The 21788-nt window shown below is 42.1% G+C and overlaps 2 protein-coding genes across 3 annotated transcripts; one reads left to right on the top strand and one right to left on the bottom strand.

The window, feature by feature from the left end:
- The first annotated feature begins 2053 nt into the window (after window positions 1-2053).
- ccl33.3 (chemokine (C-C motif) ligand 33, duplicate 3) lies at window positions 2054-4517 on the top strand. The gene is made up of 3 exons (XM_084350268.1): window positions 2054-3167; window positions 3265-3385; window positions 4061-4517. The coding sequence occupies exons 1-3, from the start codon at window positions 3104-3106 to the stop codon at window positions 4215-4217; spliced, it is 342 nt and encodes a 113-aa protein (XP_084206394.1). The 5' UTR covers window positions 2054-3103; the 3' UTR covers window positions 4218-4517.
- A 1878-nt stretch (window positions 4518-6395) lies between these two features.
- LOC311260325 (voltage-gated potassium channel regulatory subunit KCNG4-like) lies at window positions 6396-19823 on the bottom strand. Of its 2 annotated transcripts, none has more exons than XM_084358030.1 (3): window positions 19363-19823; window positions 13710-14551; window positions 6396-9257 (listed from the first exon to the last, which is right to left on the bottom strand). In XM_084358030.1, the coding sequence occupies exons 2-3, from the start codon at window positions 14466-14468 to the stop codon at window positions 8415-8417; spliced, it is 1602 nt and encodes a 533-aa protein (XP_084214156.1). In that variant the 5' UTR covers window positions 14469-14551; window positions 19363-19823; the 3' UTR covers window positions 6396-8414. The 2 variants fall into 2 exon arrangements, with proteins under 2 accessions (XP_084214156.1, XP_084214155.1); XM_084358029.1 differs by having other exon boundaries at window positions 19359-19823.
- Window positions 19824-21788: the final 1965 nt, after the last annotated feature.

A 21788-nucleotide genomic window follows, 5' to 3' on the forward strand; every position in this document is an offset into this window, starting at 1 on the left:
TGCAGCGTCTGTCTGGCACTACTCTTCACTTGTTGAAGTTAACGTGAATAAACAGAAATCTTTGTTTCACTTCCTCATCTGTTCCCATGAACGGTTGTGTTGATCAATTCTAAGACGTCAAAATACAGAGTTGTGACAATGAAGAAGTTGCGGTTTATGTACATTAATAGTTCCTCTGCCCTCACGCTATCAGGACTCAGAACAAACAACACTTTGTTTCAAGATTTAAGACTTTTTTATGCACAAAATGATTATTTTCTCAGAATTTGAGCACAAATGTGTTAAAATCTGTTTTAGTGAGCACCTTGTTGAGATAATCCAGCTGCCTCTACAACTACCATCACTTCTCCTTCATCAATAAAATGAATAAAATAAACTGAATATGAATCATAATGTTACACTGCTCACTAACGTCTCGCTGGTTTTGATTGAGTTTGTTTTCAGTTCACATTTGAAAAGTGACAAAATTAAGGCATTTCTTTGGAAGTCGTATGATTTTTGAGTGTTTGTGCACATTATTCTCGTCTGCATTATTCTGCACAATGTCCAACAACTTCACAGCCGCTGACCAGCATTACAGCGGCAACAATCAACAAGGAGATGTGTCACAGCGTCTGGCAGACGGTGCTCACTGCAAACACTGACTGGTTGTCTGATTCACTCCCACCACCAACAACTGAATCTTTTACAGTAACTCCAGTCATGTGAAGTCGTGTTTCAGTGCCTATAAAAGTCTTCTCTCAAGATAAAACTGCACATTTTTAGAACATCTTTTTATTGTGACCAGTGCAAAGCACACCTGTGCTCCAATCATGCTGTTCAATCAGCATCCTGATGTGCCACACCTGTCAGGTGGACAGGTATGTAAGGGATAGTTCGGAGGTTGTTATGGAGAAATAAACCCCGACAGGTTGTATGGACCCCCGACACGAAGCGATAAGGTCGATAACATAACTCATCTGTGCTCAAAATCAGAGAGAAATACTCAATATTCAAATTCTGACTTTAAAGTTTGTCTTATTTGCTGATGGTTTACAAACATATGTACACACTTTATAGTTTTGAATGTTCCCAAATGTGTCAAAATGTTCCAGAATGTTGTTCTGATTCACTTTATCAGCATCAAAGTTGTCAGAGGTTGTTCAGATGTTTTGCTGTTGCAGAGATAAACTCTGTTAATCATCGAGCAGAGACACAAAATAGAGGCGATTTCTTAACAGGTTCATTTCTGATTAATACCTGCGACAACAGTCCAGTGTCAGTAACTCAGAGATGTATCATGAGCAAGTGAAAGTAATCAGAGTATCAGCAGCCGCACTATAGCTGCATTGGTCGACATGATGTCAGTTTCACTTCTGTGAACTAGTCCACTAGAAACAGCAGAGCAGAGTTTCTAAGAACAAACTGTCACAGTTCTCTCTCACACATAAAAAATAAACACTTCTGACATCTTTATTCTCGTTATGAATTAATATTTAATGAGGAAATATAGAGAAGAGAAACCACTTCACCCTCGTTTCTCCTTTCACCTCCTGTTCTTATTCTTGTGATCTTAAACATCAATAAACGTGTGAAAGCGTACATCCTGTCTCTCTGCTGCCTCGCGTCGCTGCACCGAACTCTACATGTTGCTGGACTCGAAGCTGAAAGTCGAGATCGAAAACCTTTGTGACTAAATATTACAATTAAAAACTTAATTACAACATAAATAATCTGAATGTTAATGACACAACCAGAGCTAGCTCAGTGTAACTGCTGCAAACACTGAAGCTAAAAAACATAGTAAAGAAGTTAGAGTGGTCTATATTATAGTTCAGTTGTTCGACGGTGCTTTGTGCCTGATAATCCTTCAAGGATCCCTCTGAAGGACATTTCTGTGCAAAGATGATCAACAGTGGATTCAGGTCACCTGTGTGCAGGTGTGGAGATTAATGAGTGAAAGCAGCTGGAGGCAATCCCCTCACAGCCAATCAGGGTGTGACCACGCCCCCTTTGTGAAGGCTTAAGACAGGTGGTGAATGACACCTGCATTAGTCTGGTTCTGATTCTGTCCTTGACTCACTGCCCCACAGTCCTCACCCAGACTGTCATCCAGAAACCTGGCTCTGTTGAGATTTCTCTGCTGCCTCTTGTGAGTTCTGCAGCCGGTTGAGTGACCATCAGACGTCACCGTTCATCCAGAAGCTCACCTGCATCAGAGCCGAGATTTTTCTCGTGAGCGTGTTTCTGCCTTTCAGTCGTCTGACGCCTGCTGGATTCTGTTGTTTTCTGCCTTAACTGATCCTCTTCATACCCAAGCCCCTCTTCACACCTTCAGGTTTCTCACATTTCATTTCTCTTGAGACTCAAGAGGCGGTCAAAGAAGTATATTTATGAGGCATTTTTGAGGTAGAGTCAGTTGGATTTGTCCCAGCTGTTCCTGAACGCACCACAAAGATAGTTGATAGTTGAGTCTCATTCCCAGGACGTCAAATAGCCACATGTTGGGTTGGTAAAGCGTCCCGAGCAGCAACAAAGAGAGAAAATAAGAAACTCTCTGCAGATACGAGACACTAACACGCCTTTTCTCCCCATTCCAGCCTCCCTCTCTGTCTGTTTACATCTTTGTTTCGTCTCGCCGTGCGTGATGTGCTCTGACAGGTTGAAATCAGTCTTGTGATGTTGGGAAGGCGGCGTGCAATGACGCCAAATACCTTTTTAAAGCTGTCAGACAAAAGACGTGGAGTAAAATGTTGCACAAATGGAAATACCTCAATACAAGTACCAGGGTTAATTAACTAAGACTAAAGAGATACACATACATTTACTTCTAGGACCTGGACCAGTTTCTTAGTGTTGGCATACCACTGAATGAGTACCACTGAAACCACATTACACAATAGCCACATTCTCCATAAAGCAGAAAAAACGAAGAGAGTAGTAAGAATAGAGAAGAAGCAGAAGAACAGCTGTGATTCTGAGAACAGAGCTGAAGTGAGTATAAAGGCAGCTCAGATCAGCTCTGGACTCAGATCAGCTCTGCACTCAGATCAGCTCTGCACTCAGATCAGCTGGAGATTAAAGACCTTCCTTCAAACAGAAGCTCGTCTGTCTGTCAGGAAACATGAAGACTCTGCTGACCTTCGCTCTGCTGGCTCTGATCTGCCTCCTGCATCACAGCTCTGCAGGTCAGTCACTCTGCTTCGAGTCTCTGTGAGCTGTCTGTCAATCCAACCTGCAGACTGAGTATTAAATGTGTGTGTCCATGTGTGTGTGTGTTCACAGCTCCAGTCGGACCATGGTTAGATGGACACTGCTGTCCAAACGTCACTCGTTCGCCTGTTCCCAGAGCAAAGATCCAGAACGTCGTGAGGAGCCACAGCAAGTGTCAATTCAAAGCAATCATGTGAGTATAAACAGACGGTGCATCGTTTATTGATTTTAAACTGAAGACCTATGGATTAATGAGAGGAGGAAGGAACAGTCATTATCTCCTCACTCTCCTGTACTCAAAAAGTACAATATTTACTGAAAATACTCAAGTAAAGTAGCAGAATCTCTAAATACCAGACAAAAAGATACAAATATTGTGATATTTAATATCATAATATATACTAGAATATAACAATTATATTTTTATTGAGTAATAACTCAGTAATAAATTCATCTCTAGTAGTTTGAAGACTCTGCACAAGGGGGAGCTGTTCAGTTATTGTAATGCAGTCCTGCGGGTCGACTGTGACTGAAACTGTAAAAAGTACTTTTGCATTAAATAAATCATTTACTGTTTCTGATATATTCATATATATATTCATTAGAATAATTCCACATACAGTCAGTTACCTGTTCATTAAAATAATAATGAAGTATTCACATCTTTTGTTTAAATAAAAGTGCATTCAGATGAAAATACAGCCCTCAAAACCTTAAGTACAAAAGAAGTGGCAGCAAAATCCACTTAAAGTGTCAAAGGTTGTGTTACAATCACATCTGAGGGTCGTCAGATGATTCACGGGAGAAGAAAGAAGAGAAACAGAGTTGTGACGGGATCCTCTAACGATGTGCGTTATGTTTTTTACAGAGTCACAACTGTGTGTGATGTCCAGATCTGTGTGGATCACAGCTTTCAATGGGCGGAGAAGCTGCTGGCAGACTTTGAGAAGTCAACCGCCAACAAGACGTCTCCATCTGCCCCCTTCAACACCTCACCGTGTGGAAACAAGTCCAGGAAAGTGTGAAGATGCTGCTCCTTTGTCCATCATGAAGATTTAGTTCTTCATGTGGCTGAACTTCACTGTGATGAAGCCCTTTAGCTGATAATCAAAGATGTTCATACAGAAAATTAAGTTATAATATTAAAATGCCTTCTGAGATATCAAACACATCCGAGTGTCTTCTCACATTAGAAAATGACTGACTTCATATTAAGATATTTTACTCTTCAATATGTGCAGTTGTGTCCTGATGTAATATTTTTTATGTGATTACATGAAAATATTTTAAATGTATGTTTTCAGAATAAAAGCTTTATTTTTTTATTTAGTGTTGTGCTCACTTTATTTTGGAGTCAAGAGTCAAACTGTCAGTCGTCCTCACTACGGCTGTTTGATATTTAGCTCCTACACTAATTTACATTTAGTAAATAACATTTGATAACATTTAGAAATTAAGATTTATAATAAAACCAGACACTGAACACACAGATAACACCTCACAAAACATGAACATCACAATGAATCTGCTCATGAGGGTTGGTTCTGGTTCAGTTCTGTGAGCTGCTGATATACAGGAGCAGCTCTACAATATAAGGTCTCATGAAGGAAGCTGTCAGAGGCGTGACGTCCATGTAAAGTCGTGAACGGATCATACTTTTCTATCTGCATCAGATAAATGACAGATGGCGTTGTGATAATACTGGAAGTGTCACGGTAACACAAGAGAAATCACCACAGCTGAAGATTAGAAATGTTCGAGGGTCTCGAGGTTTCAACCACAACCTCTGTCACTCTGATCTGAGGCTGTGGGGCCGCGAGGAAACGAGGGCTGGAGACTTCATTTCAACATGTCCTCAAACACACCTGGTGTAGACCTGCACTCTCCTACTTACTTTCTTCTTTCATTCAGCCGGTGCGACAACCACAGACATCAATTAGCATTTTGTTTCGTTGGAGTCGTTGTTCTTCTTGCTGAATGGATCATTTCTCCTTTGTGTGAACAGTCGTCTCCATTTGAAAACGAGCAAACTCTGCTCACGCTGACATCTGTTGTTATGACTGTGTTTGGAGACACAGATGGAGCGTTTTCTGAAGAGCCTCTTTCTGCCTGAACTTCTTCAAACACTGCTGCTGGCACCATGACTTTCACTCAGACCACAAACAATGGAGACATTGAGGAGGCCGGCGGTCACGTGTTCTCGTCCTCCGTCGCCTCCTCGTCTCCTCCAGTCTGCACCGCTTTCTGAAACACAGACTGGAAACTGGGACGGAAACGACTGATTCGTTATGTCCTTCGTGTAATCATCAATGAACACAAGCTGTTCAATGATTAATGAACAAGATGTACGAGAAATCAGCTTCCAATCAAACAATAGGTGTCAAGAGAGATGAGATCAGATGTCCTCCCTTCTGTTCCTTCATTTCGTCTGTATTTCTACAAACCAACAGAGCAGTACCTCCGGAGGTCGTGCGGGGCAGTGTAACAGTAAAGACAAGACAAGAAGAAGAAGTTAGAAATGGTGGGACTCTTTAGCTGTGTCCAAATTCAGGGGCTGCATCCTCTGAAGGGCGGATTTGAAGGCCAATTACGTCACAACGCTGCGCGAAGGCTGTCCAAATTCGAAGGCTCCTTCAAATGCAGCCTGCTTTTCCCTCTTTTTGGAGGATGGACCGCTACTATCCTTCGCGGCCTCCCATATTTCAAGATCCTTTGCGCGGCGCTGCTCAGTCCCGAAAAAGAAGAGGGAAAACTGAACAATGGCGACATCAAGTGGCGCGGACATGACATATAAATGTAAGTATTGGGTTTATACCTCGGAAAAATTGAAAAATTGGATAATGGTCGTTACCGTTTTTGACCAGACCGTTGCTATCAGGTTGCTATGGACGCCTCTCCGCCCAGAGACCGGCCCTACTCGGCCCCTGATTGGCTAATACCTGCTGTCGGTCGTGGGTTTGATTGGTTAGCACGACCTGTCTCTGGGCAGAGGGGTAGCCTCGCTACAGGAAGACAGAGCACAAGGCACCAATCCAAGATGACTGAAATGGAAGTTTACGTCCTTTTCTCACGCTTAAGACAGAAGACATGACCACAGAAAAAATTAGTGTCATTTTCCAGGTATGCATTTAAGCATTGCTGTAGTCCTTTATTTGATATTACTCATCTGTGCTTTCATTCAGAAGGTAAATAATAAATTGAACTGTCAGCTCTACTGATCTGAAGTCAGCGAGGATCCATATCAGAAGTGGTGACGGTTATTTTTTCTCCCAAACAAACAAACAAACCTCGAGGGCAGTTAAAAAATACAAGCAGAGTTAAACAGTTTTTACTTAGTATTTACTTTATTTTAAAAATGAATGGAAGTCAAACAAACAGAGGAGCTAAAACACATCAGGAGGATGATGATCGAACTCTCGTCTCGCTCGCTGCTGCCCATCATCTTCATCGCCTGCATGTCTTGTATGAATTGTGCGATACAACTTGTGTTTATTATTTTTTATCATTTCTGCAGCATACTGGAAGTTTTTCATTTTATATCTCAGCCATTGACAGAAACATAACGTGCTGTGTAACTTATCACAGTGAAGATTTAGTCAGTTTGTGACGTGAACGAGATGAGAGATGAAAAACAGGAAGTACGGGACAAAGAATAAGCAAACAACGACATTATGAACAGGATAAAGTGAGTTGTGTATCTTGTCTGTGCTTTAGTTGTTATAATATAATGCAATCTGCCTTTTTGACGACTTTTCTCAGGTATCTACCTTCACGGTTTACCTGGTTCCTCATTCATTCCGCAAACTACATCGAATTGTACTTTTACTTTTATACGGGATGTTCGATAAAAATCATCCTGATTATGGAAAGTTAATATTATTAGCTGTCGGCACGACATCGTAGCCTTTCTTACCCTCATGTGGATGAACTACAGGTCATAAACTTCTTTATAAAATACAAAAATGTCAAATGTTGGAATCAGAAAAAATGAACAAATGTGATTTTAATTTATTCTGTTGTGAAACTGACCCTGATGTTTTTCTCCAGCAATGACTGACTACTAGCGGTGTCAGTACTATTATTTAATAGCGGCTACGTCTGTGTTGCGGGTAAAGAAAGCGTTTATTACTTCATTTAACAGCCTTAATAACTTAAATTCCACCAGATCCGCGTTCTCAGCTCCACCACGACAGCTGAGCCAGAACAAAAACCTCAAAAAAGAGACAAATCCAAGCTCTTCTTCCAATCCTCCGGTTGGGAACACTTGTTGTTGTTGTGTCTATAACACATACGTGTAACTGCGGTCGCGCATGATACTGTAATTATTGCGGGAACTCCGCGGTCTCGCAACTCCAGCTGTCTTGCAGTGCAGCACTCAAAACGGAGCTGGTGGGGGTTGATGGTCGACGGACGACGGAGCAAAACCATAGCGGAGCCGTTACGCAACATAGATGCAACCAGAGGACTTCTCAGGTAGAGGATACTTCGCAGGCTGAGGGCCCAACATCGCTCCCCAGCCCCATCTGTGATTTGATCGCTCCTTACGTTAGCTTGTGTTGTGATTTTAATCATTAGAGTAAACTGCTGATATTACAGGAGACGGGTTTGTGCCGTCACTACAACTGGACCCATTAAAGAGAGACGGCTAACGCTAGCTAGAACCTGTCCTTTCTCTTTTAAAATAACCGGAGCGAAAACTAACGTCTTGTGGTAATCAATGCTAACGTTAGTAAGCTAAGCTAAGCTAACAAGCCGCCTCCTCCTGAATGAAACACAAATAACACGAAACTCCAAATATTGGATGTTGTAAATGGACGGATGGCTGCGGATGCTAAAGGCTGACAGCTAACGTAACGTGAATCTGTCGAGCGTGACGAGCGTCTCCAGCTAAACAGCTGTTTCATACTTTCTTTGAGCACAATAGTTGCAGTAAGATTATAATTTATATGTTTTTACACAAACAGTGAGGATAATAATAATGCTGCATGTGATGTGTTTGCAGATATGACAAAGCTTCATACAAGCTGTTGAGCACGAGATAAAGTTTGTTGAAAGCTTAAAGCGTGAATCCAGAACATGAACAGACGAGAACTGAAGGTGTAAAGTGTCCGTTATATAACAGTCTAAACGACCTACATTAGGATAGAGTATGTTGTCAAGTGTCACCATTTTTTACGTGTAATTACTGAGTCAGAGTGTTTGATTGCTCTCTCGCCGCTCCGTTAGAAAGCTGTGGAGGGAAGTGTGGATTGATGACTCCTGCACGACACCAGCCCGTCGTTATCTTCCTTCGACACGGACGTGAGCTCATCTGGTGACGAATCGACTTTGGGCCGACTTCCCTCCGACTCTGCGGCAATTTCCTTCCCTCTCTCCTCCTTCCACAGCTGCTCGTACTCCAGCTTCAGCTCCTGATAAGATCGTGAGAAGGTGTGGAAGATGGACGTGGCGGGGAACGCCATGATGAGGATGCCGCTCAGGATGCTGGTCAGCGCGACTATCTGTCCGGGGATGCTGCGTGGCACCATGTCGCCGTAGCCCACCGTGGTCATGGAGATGATGGCCCACCAGTAGGAGGCCGGGATGCTGCTGAAGCTGTGTTGAGGGTACGTGGCGGCAAACGGCGCCAGTTCACTCTCTGCTAGATGAACCAGAGGTGAGAAGAGGGCCACGGCCACGCAGACAAACAGCAGCAGCAGACCGAACTCCCTCATGCTGCGCTGCATGGTCAGTCCTAACGTCTGCAGGCCCAGAGAGTGGCGAGCCAGCCGCATCACGTACAGGATCCGCAGCGCCCGCAGCAGGCGCAGGATCAGGCTCAGTTTGTCCAGATATCCTCTGCCGGCACCCATGATGACATCCTCCTTTGACTCATCCCTCACATCGACCACCAGGGACACGTAGTACGGCAGGATGGCGATGGCGTCGATGATGTTGAGGGGGCCGCGAGCAAAGGCCAGCTTGCTCTGAGCGTTGAAAAACCGCAGCACAAACTCCAAAGTGAACCAGGCCACGCAGATGGACTCCACCACAAACATGTTCTGACACTTCTGGGAGCACTCGCCCTGCAGACACAGAGACACAGAGAAAACTTTAAAGGGTCACCACACCAATTTCACACGTAAAGATCAGTTTACTGGTCCTGACTCGTCGTCCTCTGCCTGTCAGAACAATGTCTGATACTGTCCTCAGAGCTCGACATACAGCCGGAGCCGCGACACAAATCAGAGTATCTCGGACTCTGCTGCATCAAACTTGAAAGCCTGTATATTCTTCATTTTCAAACCACCCACATCTACTCAACCATAACTCGAGCTCACCAGATCAGATTGTACTCAGTCATGAATACAGTGGGGTAGTAACTAAAACGTCTGAAATTAGGCTGAAGATATTTACGTTTTGTTCTCAGACATAAACTCCATCATTAAATGTCCCACAGTTTAACCATAAAGCTCTTCTGTGTGTTAAAAACTAAATCTAAATGTCTAAATGAGACTACAGAGGTTGTCGGGGACATTAAACGTCCTCACAGCGAACACGGAGACTCATCTACTCACTAGTCCGTCTTTACAGGCCGACTTCAGTTACACACTATTCTCACTCTGACTTTACAACTTGTACATTGATCAGTTTATAGAAACCTGGATAGTAATTGTGCAGTGAGACACTCAGTGGTGGTGACGTTTAAGTGATGTGACCGTGATATCGTCTGTTTGTAGCCTAGCATTAGCTTTTTACTGCTGCACATTTAATTTACGCTTCAAACATCACAGAGTGGAGTTCATCTGTGGAGATTATGTTGATGAACAAAACCTGGAAGGATCAGAAACTTGTGTTTTTGTTTGAGGCAAACAGGACGATGCTAACTTCAGTTAGCCTACAAAAATACGTCATCCCCACACCACTTCAGCCACCTTAATGCACCTGGTCTTTGTCTTCAGGATCCAAGCATTCGTCTCTGAGAAATTAACGAAAATGTTGAAAAACTCTCAATCAAAAAAAGTCCCGGATCCGTCTTTTTATCCAGATCTACACCAGAAGTTAATGAGGTCTATTTTGGGCTGAGATCCATCCTCCATCTTGTGGAAAACCGTTCAAACCATCCAACAAACAAACGGACACGGAAGAAACTGATGTGGATCTTAAATTATGGTTAAGCAGTTATGGCTGGTTTAAGGTGCTATCAAGTTTAAAATTGGATATTGGAAGACTTGATTGAATTAAAGGGGACTGTTGGGCCTGGGCAGAGGTATGCGCTCTACTCAGTGCCACTATAGGTCAATGTATTACGCTGGATACGATTCTGCCGAACTGATTTTCACAGTGAATTGATTAATTTTTTGACAACATTAATAAAAGCTGTAAATGTTTTTTATTATAAATGGAAAATCTGCTTCAGGTGTTGAACTGCAACGTAAAACTACACAGAACTTTAAATTGGTTTATAGACCAGCTGAGAGCTAAAAAACAGTCGAGTCATTAAAGTGGAAAAAGAAAATAAATTTCCATTTCAGAGGTTTTGAATGACGGATGGCTGAGAACAAGAAAAGACCCGGTCACAGATACCAGGGTGATGGAAAAAAAGCTAAAATAACAACCTGGTAAAACTCTAACTGCTCATAATGAGCCTCGTTATGTTTACTGACAACACAGAGCTGAAGGCGACTTTAAAGCGTTTAAATCAATATTTTAAATCTATATTCCTGTACGAGTTATAAGAGGCAATTCAACTCCAGGGAGTAAGTAAATTATTCTTAAAGGCATTAGTATTCAGGATGAGAGTGAACTTGATCTGAACTTTCTGCTTGGAAACATGTTGATAGCTAACTACATTTTATATCCTGATATTAGTTTCTACAGAGAACGTCTGGCTCAACATCCAGGCAGCTGAAGAGAAACTAGCAAAGGTGGAACATACGTCTGAGGACTTTAACTTGAATATTGACCGTTTGCTAACTCCCTCCATAAAACCGATCAATCATAAATGAATGTGAGCAACTGTAACTTGGTACAACATATTTTCAACACGAAAAACACAAGAGCAAAGTGTAAGGAATGGATTAAACAACACGTTCGTCATCCGGAAACGTTAGCCTGCCTCGCTAACAGACACACCCACAACATGAGAGAAGGTGTAACACAGATGCTACTAAGCGCTACATTAGAGCTCAGGCTAATGTTATCAGCTCTGTATTGGATCTGGACGTTAACGAGACGTGACTTTTCTAAACTCAGGTGAGTCAACCTCAAATCCTATTTTTTGCGTTAAAGATAAAACATATTGTTAAAAAATCTAACCGTGTTATTACACAGCGCTGAAAAAGCATTAAGTCACGTAGCCATCAAACGCGTATTTAAGACTATAATGGATGCTACTAGCGCTATCTCAGAGCTCAAGCTAACGTTCACCGATTATTCAAGTCATCAGAGGTAATAAAAAATGATCTGAAGACAGTTTTTGATCAGTTATATAATAATAATAATAGTAAAAACTAAATACATGTGAGTGACAGTTGTTTTTTCAGAATCAAAGTGAGACGCAGCTTTTGTCTCCTTGTCTGAAGTCAAAGAACCACTGTTTCATAAATCACAATACATTTAAGTCCCTTTGCTTTCTTTGACAATCCAACATCCATCTCTGTCCAATTTTGATTATCTTTATAAGCCTGTCAAGATGAAGAAAAGCTAACCAGCTGGCCAACGTTCAACTTCAGATGTTTGCCAAGAACTGGAAAACAAAACTGGTTTCCAGAAATTAAAAGCAATCTTGGCTTTGTGTTCGTCTCCGAGCAAAGATTTAAAAAACAACTCCAGATGTTTGTTGGGTCCAACACTCGTCGATCACAAAACATAAAAAAATACATTTTCAGCTTCTGAGAGGAACATTTTGTCTTGGTTAGTGAAGTTGGCTGCACAAACATCAGGGAGAAATCGATCCGCTGTCTCCAGCTTCATCACCACAAAGCCCAGTTCAGACTATCGACACCGACCATCAGTTACATGATCAATACTACATCCTGTCTGTCTGCTGTCCGCTCAGATGATACCTGCAGAAGTCTATGATTTCACAGTCACACTGGCAAAAGTAATTTCTTCTCACTCTTCACTGCTTTACAAATAACCCTCACCTGTCTGTTTACTGTGAATGATGTCACCTGTCACTCAAGTTATTTGATTCATATTTATCTATTTTTTTATTAATCTAATTGACTTTATAATATTTATTATTGGTTGATTTTATTTAATCTAAAACAACAACGGTGTCTGTTCTGGGTCCATTTATTGTGACAGTGAGCACGTTTACCACATTAATCTGTAAGTGGGAACAATCAGGTTATGATAATAATCTGATTTGACGTCTTTACATGCACTTTAGTAATGTGATAATGGAAAAAAAGAGGTTTACATGATTCAGTCAATTAGTTGGATTTCTTTCCAAGTACATCACGTAAAACATCCTGTCAACATGGCGTCGCTTATCACGATGTTTCCGCTGGTCAGGGCTGCAAAACAACACTTTCCTCCTTCGTCTTATGCATATGAGCAGAAAATGCATCCGCTCACGTTTAAACAACATCCAGTTGTGCAGATGTTAAAGAACAGAAGATTAACGGTGTACATGCGCCGAATAAAACAGAATATTGTGCAAAAAACGCTGTGAGTTTATCAGATTTAGATTATCGCATGATGCTGTTTACCACCTGAATAATCTGGTAACTCCATAAATCAGATAATGATCGGTTTATTAGTGATCATGTTAACGTGCTCACTACTTGGTGCTGGGCAGGAAGCATGAATGTGTTAATCTGAGCTTTTTGGATGAAAACACACAACAGAAACAAAGAGCTGAAAGACACTCCAGTCATGGTTTTTGGGATTTATTTGTATCATTGCCTCATTTTGTGTTGTAGGTTAGCTCTCTGTCCCTGTCTTCTTTCTGTCTTTACCTGCCTGTGTTCACCTGTGTTTAATTAGTTAATTAGGGGTTTGTGTTTTCCCTCACTTGTCATCAGTTTTCATGTCCTCCTCCTGTTTTACTCCTTGTTTCTACCTGCGTCTGCTGCCTGTGTTCTTTGTGTTTTCCAGGTTGGTACTTAGTTTAGTTTTTGCTCTGATTCTAGCTTTTGTTTCCATCCTTTCATTGCCTGCCTTTGGTTTTTAGTATTCATTCTGCTTAGTGAAGCTTTGTTTCTGCAACAAAAAGCAAGCTGTTCAGTTTTGGCCCCTCGTTGCTGAAATCATAGAGACGAGTGGTTCATCCCTCCTCACTGCCCTGAAACACCACAGTCATTTCATTTATTCTTTATATATAAATATTGATTTTCAGCTCAACACTTTGTTCATTATTTTCTTGAGAAAATATAATTAACACAGAATTAATTTACTTAAACATTAAGAGTCACTAACTGCCTCTTTTTCAAGACACAAATTATTTTCCTGGAACAAACGGAGAAACGGCTTCACAGGTTTAAAAAGACGTTGTGTGTCTGTCAGCTTCCCGTCGGCCTCATACCCACCCTGGTCTCTTCATCTCGCAGGTCTGGCATGGTGCTGATGCACAGGCTGATGACGGTTACCAGCACCATGACGACTGAGAGGCAGGCAAACGTCTTCCCCGCCAGCCCTGACTGAGGGTTTTCCACCACCTCTCGCAGCATCCAGGTCAGCCTACGATAGCCCTTTTCAGTCTGTGTGGTGGGTTTCGTTAGCAGCATCCTCTTCTGCCTCCACTCCTCTTCTTTGCGTTCTCGCTCGGCCACCTCCTCCACACGCGTGATCATGCGGCGCCGGCAGCAGCGCTCCATGTGGCCCGGGTCCACGCCCCAGTAGTCGAGCTCGTCGTGCAGCGACACGGCGCACAGTTCCCGAAGCAGACGCAGTTTTCCTGCAGCCAGGAAGTTGAGGATGACCCTGAAGGCTGTCGGGTTTCGGTCGAAGAAGTACTCCTGGCACGTCTCGTCGTAGTCGTCGCAGAGACGTGCGATCTCCTCGGGGGTGGTGCAGAAGCGCAGACGTCCCAGACGACTCTGGGGAAACTGCTCCAAGGTGCTCCAGGGGAAAGTGTACCGGTTGCCCCCAACATTGATGAGCACCTGCAGGGTGTGGTCGACCACATACGAGGCCTTGGGGTCGCGAAGCAGCTGGGCTCGCTGGAAGTAAACGCCCTTGATGGTCTCGGTCTCCGGGATCTCAGTGAAGAAGCGGTCGAGGCTGCTGTCGTCACTGCTGATGGAGTAGGTGCTGAAGTCATGGTTGGCATTACTGATGATGGGCATGCTGGCTTCAGAGTGTGCGACGGGGTGGAGGAGGTGTTTGTATGTCCGGTTGACAGGAGGTTAGAAGGATCCACGGAGAAGCTCTAAGACAAAAGAATAAACTAATTAAAAAATGCATATTTATCGAAGAATAAAAACATCTCTGTACACAAAGGGCTGCACAGTTAATCAAATTATAATCAAGATCGGTGTATGACCAAGTTCAATATCCAAATCACAGAGTGACAAAACAGCATCATAAAGATGTTCTGGTCCACAACTTTTATTCTCTGGTTGCCACAACAAGTCACATCATCTTGATTCTTAAGGTTTTTCAATGAAAATTAAAATTGTGAAGCTGATGGATCAATAACCGTTAGCTAGCCCCACGCTAACATTAGGTCCATATGGCTCTTTTTCTACATTTGTTGTGTGGAAGAGCAGCCCGAAAATGAAAGTGACTGATGTACATGATCTTGTGAAAGCGACAGGAAAGCTCTGACCTCAATGCTGGATAAAAGATTTAAACAACAACTCAACGGTTCTAGTATTTTGTGTATACGCAGGGCTTTTTAGGAAACCAGTTAGGCTAGCTGACAAGCTAACCTGGTTAAAAACATCTACATGATTATCTAAATGATCAAAAATATGAACAGTATACTCCAACTGGGAAAAGTGAAGTACTTTAAAGTGACTACAAGGAACTTTGAGTTTTTGTTGATTCTAGCGACAAAAGCGGTACGACACCAGCGCCTGCTGTTGTAAAGATCGTCGCTAGCGCGTGCCGGCGGTGTTTTGGACGACAGAGAGACCACAGGATGGATCGCGGTGAGGTAATGTATTAAATGTGATTTCATATGTGATGTATGTGATCGGACCCGAGCACAGGTGTTAATAATAACTATATAAAAATAGCAGTCTTCTCACTGATGGTCTCGTTTGCTGTTACAGATCATTTATAATCACCACAGGAATCATCAGACTGCTTCTTAAACACTTAAAAGTTCCTCGTAGTCACTTCAACTATGTTACGGATGAGAAAGCATTGAGATAACTACAGATATGAAAGTGATATACGTCACACTACATGGTGCGAGCTGAGAATAACGGAGGTACATGAGTTGCAGTACCACAGTTGGCCACTTGGGCAAACTGTCAGAGATGCTAACTCACCACATTATATTCAGCTGTATGACCTCAACACGCTCACACAACCACTGTATGACCTCAACACGCTCACGCGCCTGCTGCATGACCTCGACAACGCTCACACGGCTGCTGTATGACCCTCAACACGCTCACGCGCCTGCTGCATGACCTCGACAACGCTCACACGGCTGCCGCATGATCTCAACACGCTCACACAACCACTGTATGACCTCAACACGCTCACGCGCCTGCTGCATGACCTCAACACGCTCACACGGCTGCTGTATGACCTCAACACGCTCACACAACCACTGTATGACCTCAACACGCTCACGCGCCTGCTGCATGACCTCGACAACGCTCACACGGCTGCTGTATGACCTCAACACGCTCACACGGCTGCCGCATGACCTCAACACGCTCACGGTGTGAACGACCCAGAGATGTGAACACGTCTGACACCGACCCGTCAACAGAACTGAAGGAGCCTCGACTACGACTTGTGTTCAGTGGATAGTTTCTTCATCCTTTCACAGGTTTTTAATACGAACGTGCTGACGTGAAATAAAACACTGTGAACTCTGAGGGGAGATTATTTTACATAATTTCTCACTACCTCCGCCGGTGTCTGGACACGTGGGCAGTTCAGTTTTTGTTTTTTTTTGTTTTTGGCAACTGATGAAATTCAAAAACATCAACAACACTCTACAGGATAAGTGTGAGTGTTACTGACAGGTGTTACTGTCATCAGGTGTCTTTGGGAACGACGAGTGATGAGAGCGTTTTCTTTGGATGATTATGGAGGTTCAATAACACTGATTCTGGAAAGAAATGGTAGTTTTTTTGTCACATAGTTTGAAACATACGTCTATTTTTGTACGTAATGAAACATAAATGAGATTTGTGCCAGTGCTTTTCTTTATGCAAACATCTTTCAGTGATTTTATATATTTTTTAAGTATTACAGTCTAAAATGGAAGTGCTAAAGTGTTCACGCTTGTAGGACAGCTGCCTCATCTGGAAATATTTAGCATTTTAAAACATGCTAACAATAGCGCTTCCATGTGGTCAGTTATTACGTGTTATAAGTTTTGGCTAATAACTTATGTGGCAGATAACAAAACAATATTTACACAGTAGGTTAAATAAATGAGTCGACTGATTTACGACCTGGAAACATTTCCGCCAATTTGGATTTTTTTGTTTTTGTTCTGTTGCTTGAAAAAGTATCTCAATATTTCTTCCAGTAAAAAATAAACGAAACGAAATGATCTTCTAGTTGTGACTTTATGCAGCTTACGTTTCCAAATGTAGCTTAAAAGTTATCTCACATATGCAGCACACATCTCGATATTATATACCAAAACCAACTTTTAAGCAATTATATATATATTATATATAAACAGCTTGATTGTCAGGAGCAGGCGGAGGAACTGTTTAGATCTTGTTGTTGTTTCCATCAACATTTTAGACGAGATTTGAGATTTCACTCTAGAAGGAAATTCAGTCATTATCGACTCACCCTCATGCTGATGAGAAGTCCGGTGTAGTTTCTTATTAATCAAAGTGCAGCTGGAGACCTGCGGGGGTTCCCTCCGGCAGCAAAAATCCATATAACGAGCGCAAATGTGCACGAGACGAAAAATGTCCATAAAACTACACAAAAACTCTGTAATATTCCTCCATACTGCTCGTCCGCTGCATTCCAAGTGTCCTGAAGTGGCGACATCCAGACTTTACTCCAAACGACGTCATTTAGTACATTTTTACAGCCTGAACAGTCACTATGCTGTTTACACGGAGGCACGCTCCGCGTTCACGCGAGTCTCCCTCGCAGCCGATTGCACTACGGAAGCTGCGCCGGACAAGATGAACGAGACTTGCGATAGATACACACCGGCATTTACTTCCTGCTGTGAGTGTCAAAGTTTCAAATCACTAGTGCAGCAGATCCCTCTTGTGTTTGTGTGTCGCTCGGTCGCTCAAAGCAGGAAGTAAATGCCGGTGTGTGTCTATCGCGAGTCTCGTTCATCTTGTCCAGCACGGCTTCCGTAGTGCAATCGGCTGCGAGGGAGACTCGCGTGAACGCGGAACGTGCCTCCGTGTAAACACAGCATAGTGACTGTTCAGGCTGTAAAAATGTACTAAATGACGTCGTTTGGAGTAAACTCTGGATGTCGCCACTTCAGGACACTTGGATTGCAGCGACGAGCAGTATGGAGGAATATTACAAAGTTTTTGTGTAGTTTTATGGACCTTTTCGTCTCGGGCACCGTTTACGCTCATCATTCGGATGTTTGCTGCAGGAGGGAAGCCCACGGGTCTCCAGCTGCACTCTGAGGAATAAGAAACTACACCAGACTTCTCATCAGCAGGAGGGTGAGTCGATAATGACTGAAAATTTCCTTCTAGAGTGAATTATTCCTTTAATACCGTTGAATTTTTACTGAATTAAAATTCTTCAGTTATTTTCATCACTGCAGGAAAGTGAAGTATTTTCCCAGTTTGACTTAATGTGAGCAGAATGTGTAATAAAGTTACATTATTGTATTTAAATGTGTGTACTGCTGTGTTAAAGTGTGTACTGCTGTATTAAAGTGTGTACTGCTGTATTAAAGTGTGTACTGCTGTGTTAAAGTGTGTACTGCTGTATTAAAGTGTATACTGCTGTATTAAAGTGTGTACTGCTGTGCTAAAGTGTGTACTGCTGTGTGTACTGCTGTATTAAAGTGTGTACTGCTGTATTAAAGTGTATACTGCTGTATTAAAGTGTGTACTGCTGTGTTAAAGTGTGTACTGCTGTGTGTACTGCTGTATTAAAGTGTGTACTGCTGTGTTAAAGTGTATACTGCTGTATTAAAGTGTGTACTGCTGTATTAAAGTGTATACTGCTGTATTAAAGTGTGTACTGCTGTATTAAAGTGTGTACTGCTGTATTAAAGTGTATACTGCTGTATTAAAGTGTGTACTGCTGTATTAAAGTGTGTACTGCTGTGTGTACTGCTGTATTAAAATGTGTACTGCTGTGTTAAAGTGTGTACTGCTGTGTGTACTGCTGTATTAAAATGTGTACTGCTGTGTTAAAGTGTGTACTGCTGTGTTAAAATGTGTACTGCTGTGTTAAAGTGTGTACTGCTGTATTAAAGTGTGTACTGCTGTATTAAAGTGTGTACTGCTGTATTAAAGTGTATACTGCTGTATTAAAGTGTGTACTGTTGTATTAAAGTGTGTACTGCTGTGTTAAAGTGTGTACTGCTGTGTGTACTGCTGTATTAAAGTGTGTACTGCTGTATTAAAGTGTATACTGCTGTATTAAAGTGTGTACTGCTGTGTGTACTGCTGTATTAAAGTGTGTACTGCTGTATTAAAGTGTATACTGCTGTATTAAAGTGTGTACTGCTGTGTGTACTGCTGTATTAAAGTGTGTACTGCTGTATTAAAGTGTGTACTGCTGTGTTAAAGTGTGTACTGCTGTATTAAAGTGTATACTGCTGTATTAAAGTGTGTACTGTTGTATTAAAGTGTGTACTGCTGTGTTAAAGTGTGTACTGCTGTGTGTACTGCTGTATTAAAGTGTGTACTGCTGTATTAAAGTGTATACTGCTGTATTAAAGTGTGTACTGCTGTGTGTACTGCTGTATTAAAGTGTATACTGCTGTATTAAAGTGTGTACTGCTGTGTGTACTGCTGTATTAAAGTGTGTACTGCTGTGTTAAAGTGTGTACTGCTGTGTTGAAGTGAGCTGGTGACGTGTTGTCTCACCTACAGGTCGCAGGTGTTCTCAGCTCCTCAGCATCTTCTCATCTGTTGCTGTTAATTTAGACTCTTCGCACTAATTAAGTCCTAATTGTCTGATCGCCGTGATGATCAAAGAGGCTCCGCTGGGTCGGAACATCTCAGTTTGTGGATCCGCTCTGAAGTTTGCGGGTCGACGTGTGTCCGTGGTTCTGAGCACCATCCCCGGCTGCACACGTCGCCGCTCCGGCAGCTCCGGCAGAGTTCGAGGAATCAAATTAAAACGACGTGTCCGTTGGGCTCGTCGCTCCGGCTCGTCATTGGTTCCGACAGAGAGTAAACAGGATTATCTAACGGCGGTGCCCTCCTGAAACCTGCCGCTGTGTTCTCATCTGTGTTTGACAGCCGGACCGTCCTCCTCCTCCTCCTCCTCCCTCCACCTCCAGCTCTCCTCTACACTGTAAAAAACGACGTTAAAGCAATTCAGCTGACACCGAGGTGGGAAAAGTACTCAGATCTTTTATTTAGCCCAAGTAACTGTAGCTAGCAGAACCACCGTGTGTGCTAACATGTCTAATGCCAAGTAAAAGTCATTCAAAATGGCTGAATAATAAGCTTTATAAACTAATTGTAATGATATTTAGCTTTATTATTAGCCTGTGTAGCTCGCAGTAACATGTAGCCAAAGCTGTATTTTAGTGCAGGTTGTTGCTGTAGAGCTAATTTTAACCAGCCTACGTTATATACACCACTGTTGAGTAGTTTACAATCTTACAAGGTAGCTACAATGGAGCTAGCTGTGTTTTGGGCCAAATGCTAACATCAGCGCCAAGGAAGTTATACGGGTCAGCGCGCTAACATTCCCACTCTGAACTGAGTAACTCAGTTTAGTGTGTTAGCATACATACAATGAAAATGATAACATGCGCATGTTTAATTTTTACCAATATTTGCTTCTTAGTTTAGTATGCTAGCATATGCTACATATCCTCCCCCCCACCCAACATGCTTTGTTTAGCAGTGAAATATTAGTGCAGTGAAATAAAATTTAAGATTAGATTATGTATAAAATATCATACTGGGAAAATGAAATACTCAAGTACCACAAAATCATACTTAAGTACAGTATTTGAGTAAAGGTACTGTAGTTACATAGTGTGTGAGTAAAAGCAGATTCTAATAAAACTGAAATTGGACAATAGACCCACTACTTCGATATTACTTTTACTCAAATTATTGTTTGGTATTGCCAGTTTTACTTTAATAAAACAGAGCACTCCTTCAACCATTCGTTTTAACTGTGTGTTACAACGAACTACACTGCGACGTGGACAACAAGCAGCTGTACGCTTACAGTTACTTTGACTTTTTATTTTTATTTTATAAAATATATGTATTTAATGAACAAAAATGACAAATCTCAAGCAGAGATAACAAACACGCACTGACAGCTCTGCTCTGCCGTTCCTGAGCAGGTGGACACAAACGCTTCACAATACAGTAAATACAATAATCAGTGTTTTTACAGTGCAGAGCTGCTCGTCTTTACTTGATGATGACTCTTCAGTATAAACTGGACTCCAGTGAAAAGCCTTTGTTTAAATGCAGCTAAAGCCTGATTGACAAAGTTTGTACAGGCTGACATCTAAACACTGAGAGGATTAATAAAAAAGGACAGAAGATAAAACGCAGATCCTCAGTCTGTCCGTCTGCATCACACACACACACACACACACACACACACACACAGTATTATGTCATTTATGATTTGCATTGCTGTTTTACAAGAAGCAGGTGGTTGTGTCCGTCCAGATCTAATAACCGATGCATCAGTGGCGGTGACATCCTCGCTCTCATCATGTGAACTCTGTAAAATAAATGTTTGGTTTGTGAAACGACGATTTATTTCCCGTTTATGTTCGGCAGCACGCAGAGTGGATGACACACAACTTCACTTATGTGCTCTCGTGTGGCTGTTTATCTTATTTGACTAATTATAGTTACGAGTGCGCCGGGCGGGGTTTTTGCATTAAAACTTTGCTATTCAAATGTGGATGATTTAATGTACAGGTACACTTCTGTTTTTAACTTCAGTGGAAGTGTTACATGTTGTTTCAATAGAAAGAGAAAACCTTGTATTTATCTAGATAAAGAAATATGGATGTACATCTTTGTCGGGATCATTAAAAGACTGAAAGCTGCTGAAACAATCAGGATCTGATAACTTGGACGTTAATAACAGGCTGCTGAACTGTGTGTAGACTGACTACAACTGAACACAACTCAATGGTGATGCATTCATCTACTGTTGTACACACTTGAGTGCCTTGGAATGGTGATGCGTTCACTTACTGTCGTACATACTGCCGTACATTTGAAAAACGATGCATTCACATACTGTTGGAAGTATTGACGTGCAATTGAGTGGTGATGCGTTGACTTAAGGTTGAACTTAAG

This window comes from Pagrus pagrus (genome assembly GCF_965226575.1).
Source record: "Pagrus pagrus genome assembly, chromosome: 1".
Classification (NCBI taxonomy): Eukaryota; Metazoa; Chordata; class Actinopteri; order Spariformes; family Sparidae; genus Pagrus; species Pagrus pagrus.